The 21,864-nt window shown below is 38.8% G+C and overlaps 1 protein-coding gene across 4 annotated transcripts; it reads left to right on the forward strand.

Moving 5' to 3' along the window:
• The first annotated feature begins 1,412 nt into the window (after positions 1-1,412).
• Positions 1,413-21,369, forward strand: IVNS1ABP (influenza virus NS1A binding protein). Of its 4 annotated transcripts, none has more exons than XM_060131565.1 (15): positions 1,413-1,720; positions 7,666-7,886; positions 8,838-8,965; positions 9,187-9,356; positions 9,485-9,560; positions 10,655-10,828; positions 11,175-11,300; positions 12,656-12,763; positions 16,687-16,816; positions 17,053-17,277; positions 17,750-17,871; positions 17,968-18,094; positions 18,178-18,309; positions 18,414-18,587; positions 19,906-21,369. In XM_060131565.1, the coding sequence occupies exons 3-15, from the start codon at positions 8,855-8,857 to the stop codon at positions 20,157-20,159; spliced, it is 1,929 nt and encodes a 642-aa protein (XP_059987548.1). In that variant the 5' UTR covers positions 1,413-1,720; positions 7,666-7,886; positions 8,838-8,854; the 3' UTR covers positions 20,160-21,369. The 4 variants fall into 4 exon arrangements, with proteins under 4 accessions (XP_059987548.1, XP_059987564.1, XP_059987574.1 ...); XM_060131581.1 differs by having other exon boundaries at positions 1,414-1,720; positions 10,772-10,828; XM_060131573.1 differs by having other exon boundaries at positions 1,532-1,547.
• Positions 21,370-21,864: the final 495 nt, after the last annotated feature.

The following is a 21,864-nucleotide window of genomic DNA, read 5'->3' on the forward strand; positions in this document are numbered from 1 at the left end:
CTCGAAAGATGAAGTCTATGGTATTAAAGGAATGTAAAAGGTATGTACTCGAATAGTTTCATTTGCAATAAAAGTGAACACTGCTGTCAATTATTATCAGAAGACAAAAACAAGAGGCCAGTGGCAAATGTCAGTCTTTTTCTCCTTAAGAAAGGTATAAGAATTATAGATATCTTAGACCCTGTTTCCTTCCACAATTGAATTGGAAACAAAACAAAAATCTCCTTGCCTCAATATTTTAGAATAAAAAGTTGTAAAGCTTCTATTGCAGATGAAGGGCCCCAACATTTTTCCTGCTCCCATAAGCATATACGAAATAGTTAATGATAAAGAATGGTAGGGAGTGATGACAAAGAGCTCCTAGAAATATGTCTACTAATTAAGCAGAGGGATCAGATACAAACAAGGTTAGGTGTAGCTGGCTTAAGCGCCCTCACCAAATCAGGATAGGCTTAACAGGACATTAACCTGGAAGCTTTTGCCAAACTCTAAACAAGTTTACCTCACGAAATCCCCTCACCTTCAATCTAGGAAGCTTTCCAGTGTGCCCTTCAGAGTCCCATGAAGTTGCTGTCAGCCTGCTATACCCGACGCTCCCCCTGAACAGGTTTGTCTTCTGGGGACAAGGTGGGTGAGTGCGTGGGGGATAATTAAGGTTGCTATCTGGTCTCAAGGTTATTTTCTTTTTCCAAGAGGGCAAGTCCAGCAAAGAGCTGACTCAGTGTCGCCGAGAGGAGAGCTGCACTCAGACAAAACAAATCCCGGGGACAAAAAGTAGAAGTAAACAGTTTTTCAGAGCAACACTGATATAATATTAGGCCTTCTCTGACCTCTCCAATTGTTTTCTCTAAGTTACTGAATCCTCTCACCCCTTTTCGTCGGCGTGCCTCTGCTCTTCCTCACAATCACCACGCTTCCTCCTCGCACCACCCTCCTACAAAGGTAAGGGTGGACGGGCAGCTACAGACTCTTAGGTCCACTGCGGCCAGCTCCAGTCCTAGGGCTGTTGCCTAGATGTACGTCTGACGCCGAAAAATCTAATCTCTCACGTCTAATCTGTCTGGCTATATTGTGCCTCCAGGGGATGGCAGAACAGGTGAGGGCGGCTGGAGGGAACCAGTTCCCGCCCTGAAAGGGCGAGGGCCGACGGCGCGACAAGTGTCGGGCCCCGAGCACCCGCTCTTCCAAAGATCACCTTGCTTTGACCTAGTTGAGCTGCGCAGGACGGAACCAAACAGGGCGGGGGAAAAGGGTGGGGGCGGGGCCAGCGGAGGGCGGGGCCTCGAGCGCTATATTGCTGTGCTCGCCAGTCATTTGCCGACGCTTTCCAGCCGGAAGCGTCGCGGAGGCGTTGGCGGCGGCTACGGCAGCGGCGCACGTGGTGACGTGCGAGGGGGTGAGGCGCTAGCGGGCGGCTGCGGCGGGGGCAGTGTCTCCGGGACGCGCGTGGAGGTCGGTCTCTCGGAACTGCTGGCCACAGTTTCGCCGCCTGCGGCTTCAGCGCCGCTGTGCCAGCGAGCCAGCGAGCGAGTCCCTGCGAATTTCCGGTGCGCTCCCCTTCCTCGCAGCCTCTGCAGGCTGTTCGCTCGTCTCCCCGCTCGGTCGCTCTCTTCTTGGTGGCCTCGAGACGCTTTCCGTTGGGCCGATTACCGCCCGCTTCCTTCTGCTCCCCTTTGAAGCTCCAGAGATGAGTTTTTCCATCTCTTCAGAGATGAACCAGGTAATACGCGCTGGTCCCGTCGACGGTGGAGGAGGAAGAGGGCGCAGCCAGACTGCGAACTGGGGAATGGCGCGGAGCGGTGCCGGGTGCCGGGAGGAGGACGCCCCAAGCCGCGGCCGCTGCCGCCGTCGCTCTCTGGGGGCGAGGAGCCGCAGCCGAGCGGCCCTCGCACTCCCGGTGCTGCTGTGGTTGCCGGATCGCGTTAGCGGCCAAGGGCGGGCTCGGGCCGCCTCGGAGAGCGCTGGAGTCGAGGAAGCAGGGCGTGAGGAACGAGAAGTTTTTGCACAAGGGGTCCTCGGGGGCCTGGGTCAAGACGCCGCGCGCGGGCCAGGGATGACCTCCCAGAAGGAGGGCGCGGGAATCTCCGTTCCTGCTGTCAAGAATCGATGCCCAGTGTTGGGGTCGGCCCGGGGTCTGGACTCTCTTCCGTGAGCCTTCCCAGGACCCGGCGAGTGTGGGCGGGGAGCTGGTCCAGGGCCCCATCGGTACCCCGGGCCTGGGGTACGGTGGCACCGCGCCCCTGATCGCCGTGGGCCGCGGGGTCCTTTGTTCCCGCTCCACGTTGCCCGCTTTTCTTGCCAAGCGCGGGGAGAAGGGGGCGGGAGGAGGGAGGAAGGGAGCGGCTGCCCTGACGTGTCGCGCTGAATGACTGCGGGGCTGGCCAATCCCGGGCGGGGGTGTGCAGACGCTGGGCGCTCTGCCTCCCAGCCTTCGGAGTGGGCTCCCGCCCCGCCGCGCGGGGATGAAGGCCTGGGACTGCAGGACTCTCCAGTCACTCTGGGGCGCTCGCCACTTTGTTTTTGCCAAAGAAAATCGGCAGAGAGGTTTGCTCTTTTCCCGTCCTTCTGCGCATCTTGCAAAGGGACTCTGGTTGTAAGCTCATGATGGTAGGAAGGTAGTAGGCAGTATCAGATTGAGGATTGACCGTAGGGAAACTTGAACCACAAATACTTTAGAAATAGATTTACTTTTCCCCCAATACAAAGTAGACAGATCTATTGTTTGAGGGCGCTGACGTTTCAAAAACTAGATAAGTAGAAATCAGAGGCCTAAAGGGTTTATTTTTGTTTCCTTAATGTCTGTTGTCAGTCATGGAGGATTAGAACACCCTGGCATCAAGCTGTTCTTTGAGAACTTGCGTGTGGTGATCTTCTGTCTAGTAGTAAATAACAACCCTGTAAGCATAGTACTACTCTAAACAGTTCAACAAGTACAGCATGGACTAGACTACCAGAGACATTTTTTAAATAATTCTAGCACTGGTGGTTGTTTAAGGATAACAGTATACCGATGAGTAGCTTTAGGCATAATCATGCCAAAACTTCTGTCTGAAAGATGCTGAAGGAGCAGTTATTCTTTGTATATCTGGAGATGAGGTGTACACTGTTTAGAATTGGATTGAGAATACTATAATTTAATACCAGCTGGCAGGCTACTTGTCTAATGTCTATAATTTGGTAGTGAGAGGTAAAACTGGACTAGCATCACTGACCTAAAGGAGACCCAGAATGGTTTTTCCTCTGTTTTCCTAATAGATGAAATCTCTATCATTAGTTAATATTAATTTCTTAATTGTCTTAATTTGCAGGTCTGTTTTTCTGACTTTTCCCCCCAAAACAAAGTGTTCCAGGTTTTGGTTTTAGTTTTAAATTAGTGTCTTTTTGGCTACTTATTGGGTTGGCCAAGAAGTTCGTACGGGTTTTTCCTGTAAGAAGTTACAGAAAAATCCGAACGAACTTTTTGGCCGCCCCAATACTTTGGAGTGGGGTTTTGTTTTTTCTTGATTGAAGGATATTTTAGGTGGCAATTGAATGTGTTTCGCAAATAAGTGTTGTTGTTGTTGTTGTTCAATGCAAAATGTTTTCCTCTTGGGGAACTGTCTTAATCATTGATATTAAGATGAAGTACCCCTAAAAATAATTTCATTGACTTTTCAACAGTATGATTGTATAGTCAAATCTACAAGAGGGTTGGGGAGCCTCCTACCTTGTGCTAGAGAGTGTAAATGGAGGAATTAATGAATAAGGGAGTATTTCTGAGTTTTTGTTAGAACCACAGAAAGTACATGATTATATTTACTTGTAAACTTCAATTACCGCCTTGTAAATGATTTATAAACCGATACATTGCTCACTATCCTTACTTACACTTTTGGTATCAACCTGGATGCCCAACAGGTACCTCAGCCTTATAATGCCCCAAAGCAAACTCCTCTTTTCCTTCCTGACTTTAAGCATGCAGCAAACTGAAAATGTCTCTATTATGCTTTTTGGAATTCTAATTTTGATATTGATGCCACATATCTACTCTAAAATATCCTTATTACCTTAGTTAGGATAAGCAAGGGTTATAAATAATTTCCCTGCATCCATGTTTTACCCATTCCTCCAGACCATCCCCTGTATTTCTGCTAGTGTCCTATGCCTCTGTGCTAAAAATTGTGCTCTGTTTAAACCTTAATGTTGATCTCTTTTACTTCCTCTCCTACTGTTTACCATATGCATCCTGCAAACTACAGTCTATTTAAACAGAGATCGCTGCAGTTTCTGGAATATGTGTGCTTTCATACCTTTTCCCCCTTTTGTTTGAACTGTTTTCACTGCTTGGTTTGTCTTTCTGATTGGTCTGTGGAGTGTTCAAGGCTGGGGAATGGAGTTAACTTCATTGTGTTATGAGCATCCCATTCCAGACTGTGCCTGCCGTATGTTTGGAGCCATAAATGTTTGTGGGATATAAGAATTACAGAACAATGAGGTTAAAAGCATGGAGTGAGTGAGTGCGTTTGGTGAGTTTTGATATAGATGGATCGTTTCAGACATTGGGAATCTATAACTTCTGGTTTTTAAAAGATTCATTGACTTACTTTGTATTATAACATCTGTCCTTTAAAAATGGAGTAGGTTACTATTTTGTGAGTTGGCTACCCTCAAAAGATTGCCTTGAAACTTAAATAATACTTGTAATTTGCCTTGAGGTTTTAAGGATTCTTTGAAAGTTTGATAACATTTTATCTTGCTCTTACTGAAGGCCCAAGAAGAATTTGGGGGCAGGTCATATTGTACCTACATTTTTTACAGCTCCTTGATAAGGCTTACTGAATTGTATTTGGGTTCAGCTGATCTTTTGGGGGGCTGTGGTAACATGTGAACTTCTGGGTTTTACTAAAGCAGTTTAATTAGTCATTTATAAGTCATCTATATCCCTTTTCTTGCACTGGCCATATGAAGAAACTGAAGACTGTTTACCAGAATATATTGCATTTGATCTCAGTTTTAATTTTAAAAGTGGATTAGTCGAATGTGTTTTTTAAATATCAAATAAAATTCTAAATTTTATAATTGTATGTAAGCCTGGGATGTTGGGGCTTTTGGTTTGGCTTTTCAAAGATAAAACATTCTCCACACATTTTTATTCCATCAGTTTTTGAGTTTGAGTTTCATAGACCAAACTGAGATCTGTGACTCTGTGGAATGGCTTAAAACTCAATTTGTCCACACTAACTTTACTGAAAGTGAATGTGAACTTTGAAAGACATGGTTTTGCAGGCAGAAGCTGAGGTGACCTCCTCCAACTTGGGGGTGGGTGAGAGTAGGGGCATATAGTATATAAGGACCGTAATTAGATAAAGTTTGTTGCATTAACTTAAATGTTGAGTGGACTTGGGCTAGCTTTTAAAATCAAGTAGGGTTATACGGATCAGCAGATGTTAAAGAGATGAGGTTCATGTTAAGACCTTGCTATACGAGAAAATCATCGAGTACTAATGTAGTAGTACTCACTCTATTGCAGAACTAATAATATTGTACAAATTTGTATGGCAAGAGTTGCTCCAAAAATTCTCCAGTATTTTCTCCCAAAGGACTGAAGTGGTTTTAACCATCCAGGTTTTTGTTGTTCTTGTTGTTTTCCAAAATAAATTTAAGGTAGGACTTTCAATTTATCAAATACACCCACAGAGATACTGTGAGTTTGGTTCTGGGCCACTGTGGTAAAGCGAGTCACGCCAATTTTTTGGTTTCTCAGTGCACATAAAAGTTATGTTTACACTCTACTGGAGTCTATTAAGTGTCCAAAACATTATGTCTTTAAAAATAACATACATACCTTAATTTCAAAATACTTCATTGTTAAAAAATGCTGACCATCAGCTGGCAACTCAGGGTTGCCACAGACCTTCAATTTGCAAAAAAAAAAAAAGGTAGTATTTGTGAAGCAGGAAAAGTGAAGTGCAGTAAAACGAGGTGTGTCTATATATTTATAGATGCCATTTTTATTCTTGGTAAGATCAAGGCTAGTTTACAAATAAATACTGAATAAAACTGGTCAAAGTTTAAAATACTTATAAATCTCCCTTTGTTTTTGGTTTTTCAGAGGGCATACATTTTAATAATATCCAACATAACTTGCATGGAGGGGTCCCCCCCTTTCACCCTTGCATAGATTTTCCCAACTTGAGCTAGGTCTTGGCTGAAAATGTTTGAGGGTTTCTTTTGGATAGTGTGTTCTCTCTGTACATAGAATTGTGTGTTACTTGGAAAACATTTGTTTTGTTAGAACTGGTTTCTTAAGAAAAGCTGAATTAACTAATCTGGATGCAAGTGTAGAGCAGAGGAAATCAATATTACATAAAGGTATGAAATACTTTCATTGCAGGAGTAAGAATTGACAACAGTCCCAACCTGAGTCAGAATACTCAGGTTTCCTTGAAATAAAACCTAAGCTATGGAGAAACCAGTGAAGGCGTACGGGATACAGATTGCGCATGTGTTGCACTTAATACAATAGTTTGTTGAAATGGAACTGGACTAGCCTTCAAGTGGGTTCTGGGGTAAGGGACCATTCACATTAACATAATTGTTAGATTTAGAATTGTGGGCTTGATTGATATATAAGGGAATTACAGGTAATTTGAAGATGTCCATTTTAAAAAGTATGCACATCTTTCACATAATTTCTTATTTAGTTCTGGTTTGTTGAATTAGTGGTGTAATAGCAGTTCAGATGATTAAAAAATAAGTACCATCTGACTTTGACACTTTTAGTTAATGACATGTGAAAATGGGGGGAGGACTGAATGTGATTTCCCTGAAGATTTGATTTGAACCAGAATTGTTCCATTGGTAGTTTATTACTGTATATGAGAAAAATGATCATACAAAGCACAGACATTAATATTTTCCTTTTTGTTTATTTAGTTCATTTCAACAAATTACTCATCTTTATATTCAGGTTTCTAGGCTAGTTGTTTTGGTGGGGGGAGATGGGAAGGATACAAAGATAAAGAAAACAGAGGCTCTGCCTTCAAGAGGCCTTGAATCAAGGAAGATAAGCCAGTACAGACCAGCTGGAAGATCACACATACACACTTTCAGAGAGGATTCAGTATGTGGAGGATGGGGAGGAACTACTCAGCTGAAGGGATTTGGCAGGGGCTCTGGAGGTAAGATTTCAGCAGGCAGAGGTTGGGTTAAGGGTATTCCAAGAAAAGGAAACTTGAAGTTACAGAGGTGGGTACCTACAGAGCACATTTTGGGAAACAGTATATCTGGTTTGACTGTAACATTGTATACATGTCGGGGAATAATGATGGTTGCTTGCTGGCTGGTAACAGACAGAACACATGTTTGTATATTAGTTGGAATCTAATAGTAAAGAATATTAGAATTAACCAATATTTATATTTTTCTCTAATTTTGTGCTTGTGTATCTCACTTAAATGGTAAAAGTTACTAGCTCCTTCTGGGGAGGGATTTTATTTTTTTTAATCACCTGAGTGGTTGCAGGTTAAATGAAAATGCTTATGTATAGTTGCATTCGTGTTATTTTCTGTATTGTGCCATTTACCTCAAAATGTCTTCAAGATCAGGACTTTGCATGATCTGATCTACCTAGATCATTGGCAGTCTTTGATCATTCTGAATATCCAACAATTGTCATTATTACAGATTATGATGCATGATTATCACAGAAGAAGTTCGTGTCTATAGCTTTAAAGGACTTGATTACATCATTTTCAAGCCTGATAGTTTTGGAATCACCATTAGAGCTTCAGACACCTCTGCCTTCACTTCAGCCACCTGTCTTCATACCTCAACAAAGCGCTGAGTTTCCTTTGTCCTTGATTATTTAAAACACCCCGGAAATACATTTCTCACCAGTATAGTAGGTAAGTGGATAGTCAGTGCCCAGTGCACACATTTTTTTTTTTTCTGAAGACTGTGCCAAGTACACTAACAGCCTTTCATAATTTTTTTAAAAGGCGAAGTCAGTAATATTCATAGAAAAAATTTTTTTCCTATATTTTCCTTTCTATAAACTATTTTGAATTTAAATAAATCAGTTACTTCAAACTGAAATCTTCTATTACCACTTTTTAATGATGCATTTTGTGTAGCCATTAGTCACTTGTTCACAAGAAACGGTGAAATGGAAAATTTTTTAAAGAACATACATTTCTATCTTGTATGTTTATGAGATAAGTGATTTAAAATATATGAAACCTGCAAAGGGAACAGAATTTTTAAATATTTTTATTTTATTGGCGTATAGTTGATTTACAATGTTGTGTTAGTTTCAGGTGTACAGCAAAGTGATTCAGTTATATATATACATATACAGTTATACATATATTGATTCTTTTTTAGCTTCTTTTCTCACATAGGTTATCACAGAATATTGAGTAGAGCAAAGGGAACAGAATGTAAGTTAGTCGTATGTATCAGTGAGTAAAGGAATGACTGCAGCCCCAACCAAGGAATCTATATGTGATGACCACTTCACATCCTTCCAGGCTTTTCAGTTGCTTGTTATATGGGTTTGGGCAGGGCTGGGTTTACATTTTTTTTCTCCTTCACAATGAATGTACTAATAGGAATAGAAACCTGGCCAAAATTGCTGGGACACCGTAACACTACTGTATGAATCCTTGAAAAGACTTAGGACCAAAGTATAGGGGTACAAAGGCTTAGACGTTCAGTGTCAGTGGTGTTTTAGCAATGTTTTTGTATGATAACATTTTATGTGTTGTTGATAGGATGAAATTCGAAAATTAAAAATACTGCATTACTCTTTAAAATGTTATAAAAATCACCATTCATTCTTTCTTTCTGCCCTTTAGCCAAATTATAAGGAAAAATGATTCCCAATGGATATTTAATGTTTGAAGATGAAAATTTCATTGAGTCTTCTGTTGCCAAATTAAATGCCCTGAGGAAAAGTGGCCAGTTCTGTGATGTTCGACTTCAGGTATTTAAAACGTAATTGGAAACTTACAGAATTGATCTTTCATTACTAAAAACCATATGTTCTTGGATTGGCTTGTTTTGTTTTTCACAGGAGGCATTTAATGAAATAAGTTTAAAAAAGAATGATTTACCCAGAAATGTAAGCTGAAGGGTACGATGTAGTAATTAGCTAGAGAAATACATAGTCCACAATGCTTCTAATGTTAATTCCTCACTTTGCAGGTCTGTGGCCATGAGATGTTAGCACACAGAGCAGTCCTGGCTTGCTGCAGCCCCTATTTATTTGAAATCTTTAATAATGATAGTGATCCTCACCGAATTTCTCATGTTAAGTTTGATGATCTCAATCCGGAAGCTGTTGAAGTCTTGTTGAATTATGCCTACACTGCTCAGTAAGTTCTCTGAAGTACACCATACAACTAGGGAATGAAATTCCAAGTCCCTCTAAATTTATTTAAATTAAGTGTCTGTGTTTCAAGGCCTTGGTATGATAAATGATAAAGAACCTTTTTTCTAATAGGTTGAAAGCCGATAAGGAATTAGTCAAAGACGTTTATTCTGCAGCAAAAAAGCTGAAGATGGACCGAGTAAAGCAGGTAGAGTAACAGAAGTAATACACAAGGAGTACTGTTACTAGGGGGTCTTATTTTATATGATTAGTGTGTACAGTTTGTTATAAGACATCTGTTGGACTCAAGAACTTGAAAATGTCCCTTTTTTTCCCCTAGAGAACCGAATATGTATGTAATTTTAACTGTTTAGCCAATGTAACACAGCAGGGTCACACTTCCTCTCAGATAATTCAAGCTACAATCTTGCTCTTTCAGTAGTCTCTTCTGGCAGGGTAAGTCTTGATTTTCTCAGTTAATCATATAACTCATATCCTTAATTCTCCGTTCTTCCACACTTCTCGGTTGTTCTTTAGAAGTATTCTTTCTAGAATTTAATGCCACTGAGAAGTGCTTAATAATTTACAGGAAAAAAGGCATTTAATCCTCTAATGTGGGAGTCAGAAAACTGCAGGCCTGAGGCCAGCTGCCTGCTTTTATAACATCTTATTGTAACATAGCCTTCATTTACATATGGTCTATGGCTGCTTTCCACCTGCTGTGACAGAGCTGAGTAGTTGTGAGAAAGTACGGCCCACAAGCCTAAAAACTTACTGTCTGGCCCTTTGAGAAGAAGTTTGCTAAGCCCCTCACCCTGCTTAAAAATCCTTTTGTGGTCATAGCACACGTCCCTCAGGTTAGAATTCCAGGCTCTCCTTAATATAGTTGCTATTCTTCCAAAACTATTTTGATTGTCTTATGTTTTGTTCTGGCCAAACTAAATTGTTGCAGCATCTTCCCTAGTTTCTGTGTGCATTCAGCGTCATCTCCCCTGTAGAGCCCCATTCAGATTACTGCCTTTATGAAGTCTTATCTATTATTCTAGTTGGAAATACTTGTCCGAACATTTCATGTGCATTTTCATAGCATTTCAGTTTGTTGCATTTTTTCTTATATATTTGAATGGCATTCTTTGATGTTTATCGTTTGTATACATGTATTCTTCCTACTGTTAAACTTGTTCTAAGGCAGTGATTTTTGGTTAATCTTTATATATCCACATAGTACTTACACAGTGAGTATTAAATATTTGTTAAATAAAATGTATGTAAATGTTGGCACTCGTGTATTTCTTTTCCAAGGTTTGTGGTGATTATTTACTATCTAGAATGGATATTACCAGCTGCATCTCTTACCGAAATTTTGCAAGTTGTATGGGAGACTCCCGTTTGTTGAATAAGGTTGATGCTTATATTCAGGAGCATTTGTTACAAATTTCAGAAGAGGAAGAGTTTCTTAAACTTCCACGGCTAAAGGTAAAATCTATAAAGATGAAAGATGTAAAGGTTAAATAAAGAGATACATACTACTTAGTTCCAGGAATGTAATCTTTCTCCATGTTTCAAGCAAGTGAGTAATGGTTATGAAAAAGACAATACATTGAAACCATACGGTTATTTTTAGCAGTGTAATGGTTTTCTGCCTACCAGTTTGTTTACTTTCTTTTCTTTTTCTTCTCTTTTTTTTTTTTGGCTACTGGTTTCCTTAAAAATTAGAGTAAGCGTATGGAGTGCAGTTGGGCATCTATGACCTCTTTATTATGAAATTGAGAATTAGAGGCTCAACACTGATCCATGTGTCTTTGTTTTTTCCCAACTCTAGTTGGAGGTAATGCTTGAAGATAATGTTTGCTTGCCCAGCAATGGCAAATTGTACACAAAGGTAATCAACTGGGTGCAGCGTAGCATCTGGGAGAATGGAGACAGTCTGGAAGAGCTGATGGAAGAGGTTAGTTTTAAAGTAAATGGGATTCAACAATTATTAAAAATTATTTTGCTATAACATGAAGGATTCCCTTTCACTTTTATTTTATAACCATGACCCTAAAGAATTTAAATTTTGCTATAGGTACCCCTAAGCTGAGAAACAGGGGGGGTGTCCAGGTGAGCTGAATGAACTGTTCAGTTTGGTCTTCTGCTTTTCTTTTTTTATTTCTTTGCTTATTATGTGCTGTTAACTTTCTTTAAAGTAGCATGTAATTTGCTTTAGAAATGGGAGGTGGTACTGAAATTTTCTGTAGATTCTTAATTTTTCTTCACAGGTTTTTGCTTTAAATTGACAAGTAGGTAAAAGCTTCTAATGGTTGTTCCTCCCCATTGATTTATCTCCCCATAGGTTTATTAACAAAACTAGGATACCCAAGACTGAAGAAACAAGAAGAATCCTCAAGTGTATTGACACGTAAAGAAGCAGCAGTCCTGCCCCAGTTCTCCTAAGAAAAATCCGCTGTGGGCAGAGAACGATGATGATTTAATGGTGTTTACTCCTTTACAGGATTCTTATCTTTAAAGCTTTGTGTTTTTCAATGGTGTTGTTCATACATATAGTCACTCACTTAACTTGGGCTACTTTTTGAAAAATACACAAGAAAAAATTGACGGAGAAATGGTGGGAATTAAACATGCAGATGGAACAGTGGAGTGACCTTGAGTTTATCCCTCCACTTAAGCCTTTCGGATTCACTAAAGGCTTACCAAACCTGTTAGGCCTTTAAAAATACAGTTATCATTATGCTCTAAAAAGGCTAACAGGTGATTTTTAAATTCTATATGGTTTCCCACTTGAAAATCAGATGCATTAGCCATATGTTTGCATCTGTTAAGGGAGGTGTCTCTGTAGCTTGCTTGAATTTTTGCACTTGTTTTTTATCTGTTTTTCTTGACATTGCTTGCGCAGGACGGAAATATGTTTATGCACATTAGACCACTTACTCTTCAAAGGTGTAAACCATATTCAGTATTTTATTATAAATATGTATATTCTTTAAGAGCCTATATATTGTACTAGTGCCTTTTTTTCTTAATGCTGTATCATAGAAGCTATGAAAAAACGAAGATTTCTTTCAAGCCAACCAAGCCAAGGACTCTTCAGCCAGTATTAGAAGATTCTGTATCTTATTTTTGTTTTTTAAATTTTTACCACCATGACATGTATTTTCTTTACTTTGGGATCCTGCCAGAGTAAGATGTCAAGAAGCTCAAGAAGCACACTGGAGGTTACCTTGAGGCGTTTGTGTGATCTGCATACTAGTGGAGTAGCCATGGAGACAGTAGCCACATGGGTGTTCTGTTGCTGTTTTGCAGGTTCAAACCTTGTACTACTCAGCCGATCACAAGCTGCTTGATGGGAACCTACTAGCTGGACAGGCTGAGGTGTTTGGCAGTGATGATGACCACATTCAGTTTGTGCAGGTACACATTGCACATCTGAGGTAACCTTAGGTTAAAATTTGATTAGAGCATTTTATAGTATACTGAAATTTTCCTTTAATAAAGGAAAGTGGAAGACCTTCATTAGTATGACTGCACAGAAACACTTGTGGGAGAAAACAAGCATACCTTTCATACCATTACTACCATTTTTGCCACATAAAAAGAAACTAACAGAACAAAGTAGGGAACCCCACTTAAGATTTTTTTCTCAATCAAATAGGATTTATAAGCAGTAAGAAAAAGGGCCAATAAGATGAAGCAAAATAGAAATTAAATGTTATTTTGGTCAGATTATAAAAAATAGTTGTTTGTATTGGGAATGACCGTTAGACACAATTTTTAAAAAAAAATCTCAGGTATAAACTTTTTCAGTTTATGGATAAATAACATAGAGAAAAGAATACAAATCATAAATGTCACATAGTGAACCCACTGGTTTAAACACTACCTGGGTCAAGAAGAGACTTCTAGCACTCTGGAAGCCTTCCTCTTGCCCCCTTCCCAGTCACTGCCCTACACTACCCCAAAGGAAGCCATTATATCCCAACTTCTGAAGCATTAGATTAGTTTGCCTGTGTTTGAAATTTATGTAAATGGTTATACAATATGTATTCTTTTTGTTTGGCCTTTAGCTCAACATTGTATTTGTGAGGGATAACTATAAAGTAGGCTGAGTCGACCCAAGTTAATGGGTGTTTTCCTTTAATAATTAGAAGGTAAATGATAGACTCAGAAATAACGTGTATGGTGATACTATCAGGTGTTCTGTGTCAATAGTGGCTGAATATTTTTATTTTCACAAAAAGCTTTTGGGGCTGAGTTAGTTGAGAATTTTGTTCATGTTTGTGTATTTTGAACATTGAGGATATTTTCCCTCTTATCTCTAACCATCTCTAAACTGAAATTTAATGGTTTTTTAAAGTACCCTTTCAACAAGCAGTGGTTGAGTGTCTGATAAGTGGCAGGCCGTGATGTTAGGTAAGAGGGCCCAGAAATGTGTAAGAGACAGTTTCTGCTTCCGGGACCTTACAGGAGTAGGTAAAACAGAACAGATTTATACGCATTACCTACGGAAGACATTAAGGGGAGGGTGGAACCAAAAGGAGAAAAACTAGGGAAATTTCACAAAGGAGGCGACATTTGAGCCATCTGAGGATGTGGAAGAGTTTGCATAGCAGATAGAGGTGTGTCAGATAGCAAAGGATACCTGTGAAAGGACGATACTGTTGGAATTGCAGGTCACATGACTGGGAGAGTAGGTAAATAACATCTGATCGAGGATTATACTTTATTCTACAAGTAGTGTGGGACTTTCAAAGAATTTTAGACAAGGGAGTAGAGTGATCTGAACAGATACATTTCACAACTTTAATAATAGTGAAAAACTGGACAAGAGTCTAGCAATAGGGGGATTGGTTAAATTATGGTATTTCCATACAGCAGAGATCTATATGTTCATTATCATATTTTAGACAGATAGTTAACTATCAGGTGGCAGTCTCTGGGTCGTGGGATTCTAGCTCATTTGAGGGTTTTTTTTGTTTGTTTTACTTAATGCATCGAACCCTTCTATTTTTATGACCAGGTACAGAGGGTAGATTAAAGCTTGTGAGAACAATTTGTAGACTATTACAAGCAGTAGTTCAGGTGAAAAGATGAGGGCTTGATCTAAGGACGAGAAGGGGAAAGTGTGGACTCTAGACATTTATAGTTACAAAGGTCTTTAATGATTGTTTAGATTCGGAAAATTAAGGAAACGAAGAATTTGAGGGTGAGTAGGACTCTGACCTGTGTGACTTATTCCAGGGAAGTGCCATGAATAGAGATGATGAAGTAAAAAGGATGAGGAAACACACTAAGCTTCAGGAAGAGAAAAAGTTGAGAAGCCGCCATTGGAATCAAATTGTGTTGTACAAGCTAGCTAACATAGGAAAAGAAAGTTTGAAGGAGGACTGGATTGTTAACTGTGTCAAATCATCCTCTGGGAGGTCATGTAAAAGAAGATTAGGGATATCTCTTCTACATTGGTTTTAGGAAGCCACTTTGTAACCTTTAGTGGGTATAATTTCCAGAGAGTATTAAGGTTAAGAAACGCTTAGCTTCAGAAGTGATGGTGGCTGACAAAGAAAGAGCTACCAGGGACCACCCCTTGGGGAGGTCAGAGGCAAAGAAAGTGTGGGCCAGTGGGTGGGCTGAGTGGGAGGAGTTGATAGGGTAAAGTTTGAAAATAAAGGAGAGTAAAGAATTAGGTTTGAAAGTGTTCTGGAAGGAACATAAAAGAGTTAACCAGCATTTCTATATAAGGCTTAGTTACATACCACCAAGTAGTCTTCATTGTTACTGTGCTTTTTTTTCACATTTGATTTTCTCTCAATTAAAGCCATACATTAGAACAGGTTTCTTACTACAGTGAAAGCTCTTAATCAAGCATCATCAACTTGTGTTACTTTGGATCCCTTCTTCCCACAGATTGGGATAGGGTTTTATGTACCTTGTACTTCCTAGTAGCACAGGACACACCAGACTATCGTAGTATAAAAGAGTGGCTTTATACTCAGAATTCCTAATCCTTATTTTTCTTGCATTGCCTTAGGCAATGCATATTTTCTCTCTTATTTTCAGTATTTTTACCTATAAAATGGGGAGATACATTGCCCTTAATGGATTAAAAGAGACAGTGTGAATAAAGTACCTAATAACACCTAGGTACATAATAAATGTCTAAATGGAATGTAATTATAACCATTAGCATGGTACATTCTCCGCCTTTTCTCAAAATAGCCTACTTAAGCTATAACCACATTTGCTGAATTGCTTACACCAAACTTGATAGTTTTTTCACAGCTTCAAGTAGCTATCAAAATCTTTTTCTCTATTGTTTCATGGCCTTTTTCTTCCACTCGAAACAGAAATTTCTGTAAGAGATTCTGTCTACCCATGAGGCTGTGGCCCTGGGGATCAAAATAAGTGGATGAGCAAACTTGGCCAGGTACTGAAGGTGGTACCTATTCATTCAGCAGGCAGTTCCTACCAGGGTAATCTTGACTCTTCTAATGACATGTGATCATATCCTTTGGAAGTGTCAAGAGCTAAAGTAACTGGAAGAAAACCATCAAAGAGAACTCATACACGAGGGTACAATGTAATCTTCTTACAGTCATTTGAAAATTTGCAGCTTTGCCCATTTCTCCCTCTTTTATGTTCTCATGTATTCCTTTAAAAATATTTGGTTCTTTTAGTATTATTGCTTCCTTAATTTCTGATTACCATTTTTACTTCAGTGTTCTGATGTAGTTTTACTTGTCTAGAAAACCACTCTATAATACCTTTAAGGTAATCCTAAAGAAATATACTTGTAAATATTTCTTGTAATTGCCACTTTTTTTTCCTATAAAATAACTTTCAGAGAGATTGGATGGATATATGTCTGCTAATATGAAGGATACCAGTACATATGATTTAGTTAAGTTTCGCAGTTTCATGGAGATAGTGGGTTAAATGTATTCTCTCAGTTAATTCATGCTGTTTTAGATTTATAACATTTTGGAAAATTCTATACTTAATATAAAGACTATGTGGATTATGAAGGAGGAGGTTCCGTTTTTTCCTCTCTTGACTATTCTGATACTTGACCCACAACATGTTTTTTTAATTGTTGAACTTGAACTTTTTCTTGACCAGGGTAGGTGTAGTTGTTTCCTTATTAAGTGGAGATGGAAGAATGCCAGTGATGTGTGTCAGTCAGAAAGTGTTGTTTTGTGTTAAACCTAGGTGTGCTATAAATGTCATGCATAAGTGGAGGGTACTAAGGGTTTTCTCAGTGTTGTGGAATAGCTCAGGAGCAAAGGTACACCAGGTATGGTCTTTGGCTAGGTTTCTGTAGCTGCCTTTTGATTTTGCAGAAAAAGCCACCACGTGAGAATGGCCATAAGCAGATAAGTAGCAGTTCCATTGGATGTCTGTCTTCTCCAAATGCTACAATACAAAGCCCTAAGCACGAGTGGAAAATCGTTGCTTCGGAAAAGACTTCAAGTAAGTGTATTACACTTGTCAGATTGCCTTCAATTTATTTCTTTTTTTAAGAAGGAGTTTTAAGTGGAACCATATAATACTTCTAAAGTGATTGAGGAAAAAACTCAGAAGCAACTGAATTTGGAAAAGAGTAGCAGGTCATCCCCTGTCTGGAATCTGGAGTCCAATTCAGGATCACACAGCAACCAAAAGTAATAAAAATTGCATCTTTAAACATGGAACTCTTGTGCTTACAGATAACACTTACTTGTGCCTGGCTGTGCTGGATGGTATTTTCTGTGTCATTTTCCTTCATGGGCGAAACAGCCCACAGAGCTCACCAACAAGTACTCCAAAACTCATTAAAAGTTTAAGCTTTGAGATGCAACCAGATGAGTTAATAGAAAAGCCCATGTCTCCTATGCAGTACGCACGATCTGGTCTGGGGACAGCAGAGATGAATGGCAAACTCATAGCTGCAGGTAAGAATAGAAGGATGAGTGACTTATCAGAAACCTTCAACTGGCTAAGCCTCTATAAGTGGACGTTTATGCTTGCTTGTGACATGCAAACTTTGGAAGACAGGGTTTATTTAATATGCCTTCTTCTGTGACATTCCACTTTACCACATTCTAAGACGACAGAAATAAAAAGTCAATACTATAGTATTGCCTAGCCTTCAAGTTAATGTCTGTCTCTAATTCTTAAAAAACTATGAAGTGGGTAATTGTTCCCTCCTAATTTTCAAGTCAAGACTAAGCAATTTACTTACACTCATAATTTTGTCATTCAGCTGTTACAGGCACTTATTAAAACATTAACTAATGTGGCCTTATTAAGTGTGTGGACAAAGATTCTTTTTCTCATTTGTACAGATTACTTAAACCATTCTAGACCAGAAAGGCTGGTCCAGTTTAATACTTTAAGCATAACTCTTTGTGGTTCTTGTACCAGGTGGCTATAACAGAGAGGAGTGTCTTCGAACAGTTGAATGCTATGATCCACATACAGATCATTGGTCCTTTCTTGCTCCCATGAGGACACCAAGAGCCCGATTTCAAATGGCCGTACTCATGGTAAGTGCACTATATTGCAGGAAGCAGCAGCCCACATTTAGCTTTTTCTAAGAACTTGAGAATGGCAGAAATATTAATCTCTCGCTTTTGGCATAGGGCCAGCTCTATGTGGTGGGTGGATCAAATGGCCACTCAGATGACCTGAGATGTGGAGAGATGTATGATCCAAACATAGATGACTGGACTCCTATTCCAGAATTGAGAACTAATCGTTGTAATGCAGGTAATACTTTTCTGCTGAGATCATCAGTATTTAAGTATGATAATTAAGTTATCAATTTATAACCTTATTTTATACTCACATAGGAGTGTGTGCTCTGAATGGGAAATTATACATCGTTGGTGGCTCAGATCCATATGGTCAAAAAGGACTGAAAAATTGTGATGTATTTGATCCTATTACAAAGTCATGGACAAGCTGTGCTCCTCTTAACATTCGTAAGTTGATTTTTTTTTAAGACCTCTGAATCAATGGTATGTGTAGTGCACACTTACAGTTTGGGGAGATAGAATAATAATTTTGGTTTGACTTGATTTTATAGGTAGACACCAGTCTGCAGTCTGTGAGCTTGGTGGTTATTTGTACATAATTGGAGGCGCAGAGTCTTGGAATTGTCTGAACACAGTAGAACGTTATAATCCTGAAAATAACACCTGGACTTTAATTGCATCCATGAATGTGGCTAGGCGAGGAGCTGGAGTGGCTGTTCTCGGCGGTGAGTGTTGGGATTTGGAGAGCTGAGGAGTAGGTAGTAGCAAGAGTTTGTTCTAAAATTCCAAGAGAATGTCAGTGATAACTATCCACTTGTATAATTAAGAATTCAGAACTAGCCTTCTTTTCTGATGCAGTGGGGACTGGTGGTTTGTCTTTTAGAAATGTCTTTTCTAATCACTCAGTACTGGATATATAACATATTAATTCATCTTCTTCCATAAATCATACTCATAATGCATCATCTTGGAATTTGAGTTTGTTTCTTTAGAGCAAGAATTTTAAAAAATTTGATTTGTAAAACAAAACAAATGGAAATCATCTAAATCTAGTCTTTTCTAATTGTCTACTCCATGCCTAATTGGAAGCAATATTTTTAGATTATTTTTAACAAGTGTTTGCAAATCATCATATGTAGACACAGTTTTCACATCCATTTTATGGATTTACATAATGTTTAATTACATAATTACAATAATGAATTCAGTTAGAATTGTTTTTAGAACAAAGCTTGTGGCTCAACTGGCAAGAGCCTAAGTGTGTAGGCACACCAGTAAGTAGCCTACTGGCCTGCAACCCCTGGCCTACTATGAGCCTTGTCGGTTCTTTTATGGGTAAGTACATGGATGCAGGTAGGCTAAGTGACAATCAGATGAGAAAATAATGAATTCGAGAATCACTAATAAGGTTTTTCCTTAAGCTCCAGAGAATATTTAATGCTAACATTTTATTTGTCTGAAATTAAATTATTAACTGCCCTGCATGTATATTTGAAAATAGTCATAGTTCAGTCTGTTTCCAAGAAGAAATTTCCATGCCAAAATCATTTTATATAGTTGGAGAGCTCTAGAAAATGTTCAGTTATCTGAAACCTGCTTTCCTATAACTTACTTTGAATCTTAGTTCTTATGCACTGGACTAATAACAAAACTTCCAGTGCACAGAACTACTCTGGTTTGCCACTTACTAGTTGCATCTCTAGGCAAGTTGTCCAACTTCTTTGTTCATTATATCTTCATCTGTGAAATGGCAGTAATAGAAACAACCACATAGAATTGTTGTGAGAATTGCACTGTAGTTAGATGGTGCCTCCCCTTCCTTTAAATTGCCTGACTTACACATACGAACGGGTTCTTTTCAACTCTATTCCATTTGTATCCCCAGCTTCTAGGGAGTGCTTGCTACATTAGTAGGCATTCAATAAATACTTTCTGACAGAATGAACAGTCTTTTCTACCAAGAACCACTGTTTTAGCAAAAGATCAATTTAAGGGTTTCTTTCTTAGCCTCTCTAGATTAACCTTGTCTCTTTTCTCTTTTAGGAAAACTGTTTGTAGGTGGTGGCTTTGATGGTTCTCATGCCATCAGTTGTGTGGAGATGTATGATCCAACTAGAAATGAATGGAAGATGATGGGAAACATGACTTCACCAAGGAGCAATGCTGGGATTGCAACTGTAGGGAACACTATTTATGCAGTGGGAGGATTTGATGGCAATGAGTTTCTGAATACGGTGGAAGTCTATAACCTTGAGTCAAATGAGTGGAGCCCCTATACCAAGATTTTCCAGTTTTAACAAATTGAAGACCCTTTCAAACTAACAGGCTTAGTGATGTAATTGTGTTAGGTAGAGGTACACTTGTGAATAAGGAGGGTGGGTGGGTATAGATGTTGCTAACAGCAACACAAAGCTTTTGCATATTGCATATTATTAAACATGCTGTACATACTTTTTGTGTTTATTGGGAAAGGAATGCAAAGATGAAGGTCTGTTTTGTGTATTTTTAGGGCTACTTTGGTTATTTTAGTTTTCTGGAAGTTGATATTGTAAAAGAATAAACCAAGAATTGATTGGGCACGTCATTTCAAGAAGTCCCCTCTCCTCCACATTTGTTTGCCAATTTGCACATTAAATGACTCTTCCCTCAAATGTGTGTATTATGGGGCAAGAGAGGTAGGGTTTTAAGATATAGGCAGTTGGGTTTTTTAGGGTCCCTTTTTCAATAACTGGAACATTCTATAACAAAGAGACTTATTTAACTAGATGACAATGACTATTTTTGTTTTTATTAAAAGAAAGCTTACATGCCTACCGAGGTTTAATCTTTTATGATGGCCTTTTTATAAATTTTTGTATTCTCAGCAGAGTGCTTTACTTGTTGAAGTAAAATGTGGCAGGTTCAAATTACTGAAGCAGAGTGACAGTCTTAAAAGTATGCAGTGAGGTGTTTTACACGCCCAGAATGCAAGCTTCAGAGAGCTCTTGCCTCAGCTGCAATTTTTTTTTTTTTTTTTTGAGAATGCAATACCAATGTTTATTGGAATGGAGTTGCTGAACAGTAACATGGCTGTGATTTTTATTTGATACACTGTTTTTAAATACTTTGACTTCTTGGGAGTATATTTTATATAGCAAAACACTCAATATTGTATTAATAACAGTAAAGAACAGTGAAGTATTTTATCTTCTAAATAATTCCTATTTTTTATTTATCATTAAAAAAAACAATCCTAAATGGCAGCCCTTGATTGTAAAAAAAAAAAAAAAAAATTACCTTAAACTGTATTGGGTTTATGAATGCAGCCTTTATCAGAACTATGTTTTTGTTCAGTTTTCCTATTCATATGGATAAATACTGGTTGGGGTGGTGACTCGGTATCTAATGTGTAATGCTACACATATAACTTACGGTGCCAAAATTAGAACATCCTAATGCTTGCTGCTGATGCAAACATATTAAAGGTACTTTGCAGGAAATCCTTGCACCATGGGATTACTATCCAAATGTTGTTGTGTACTCATTCATTACTAAAAGTTTTGGGGGGAAATTTTTTTTTTTTCAAGTAAAAATGAGCTTAAGGTATTTGTGGGAAAATAGTTAACTGGCATCTTATATCTGAAATAAGGACTGATGTAAAGGGGGTTTTTTAGTTTTGTTTTCTCTGGGAAGACGAAGAGGCACACAGGAATCTAATGAGCCAACTGGGACAACATGACTATCCACTGGCTAACCTGGGTGAGAAGAAAATTAGGTATTTTTTTTTACAAATGTTCCGCTGGGACTTTGACACCTTATTTCACTCATCTATCCCCACAGAGAACCAACGAGAAAGGAAATCAGTTTGCCTGGTGGCTGTGTAGTTCCTGACTATCACTGGTTTGGTTCTGGGCTAAAACTGGGTTGGCAGATTTGAATTTGCCTAGTATGATGAAATATTTTTAAAATAGATCTGTATATGTTCTATTTATTTAGCACAAGGAAATAAAATTTTAGTGGGGG

This window comes from Lagenorhynchus albirostris, chromosome 2 (genome assembly GCF_949774975.1).
Source record: "Lagenorhynchus albirostris chromosome 2, mLagAlb1.1, whole genome shotgun sequence".
Taxonomy (NCBI): domain Eukaryota; kingdom Metazoa; phylum Chordata; class Mammalia; order Artiodactyla; family Delphinidae; genus Lagenorhynchus; species Lagenorhynchus albirostris.

Bases quoted from the DNA above. Each gene is read 5' to 3' on its own strand.
- IVNS1ABP (XM_060131565.1), top strand. From the start codon at position 8,855: ATGATTCCCAATGGATATTTAATGTTTGAAGATGAAAATTTCATTGAG. The intron at 17,278-17,749 runs GTAAGAATAGAA...TTCTTGTACCAG, and splicing joins TGGCAAACTCATAGCTGCAG to GTGGCTATAACAGAGAGGAG. The intron at 18,095-18,177 runs GTAATACTTTTC...ATACTCACATAG, and splicing joins AACTAATCGTTGTAATGCAG to GAGTGTGTGCTCTGAATGGG.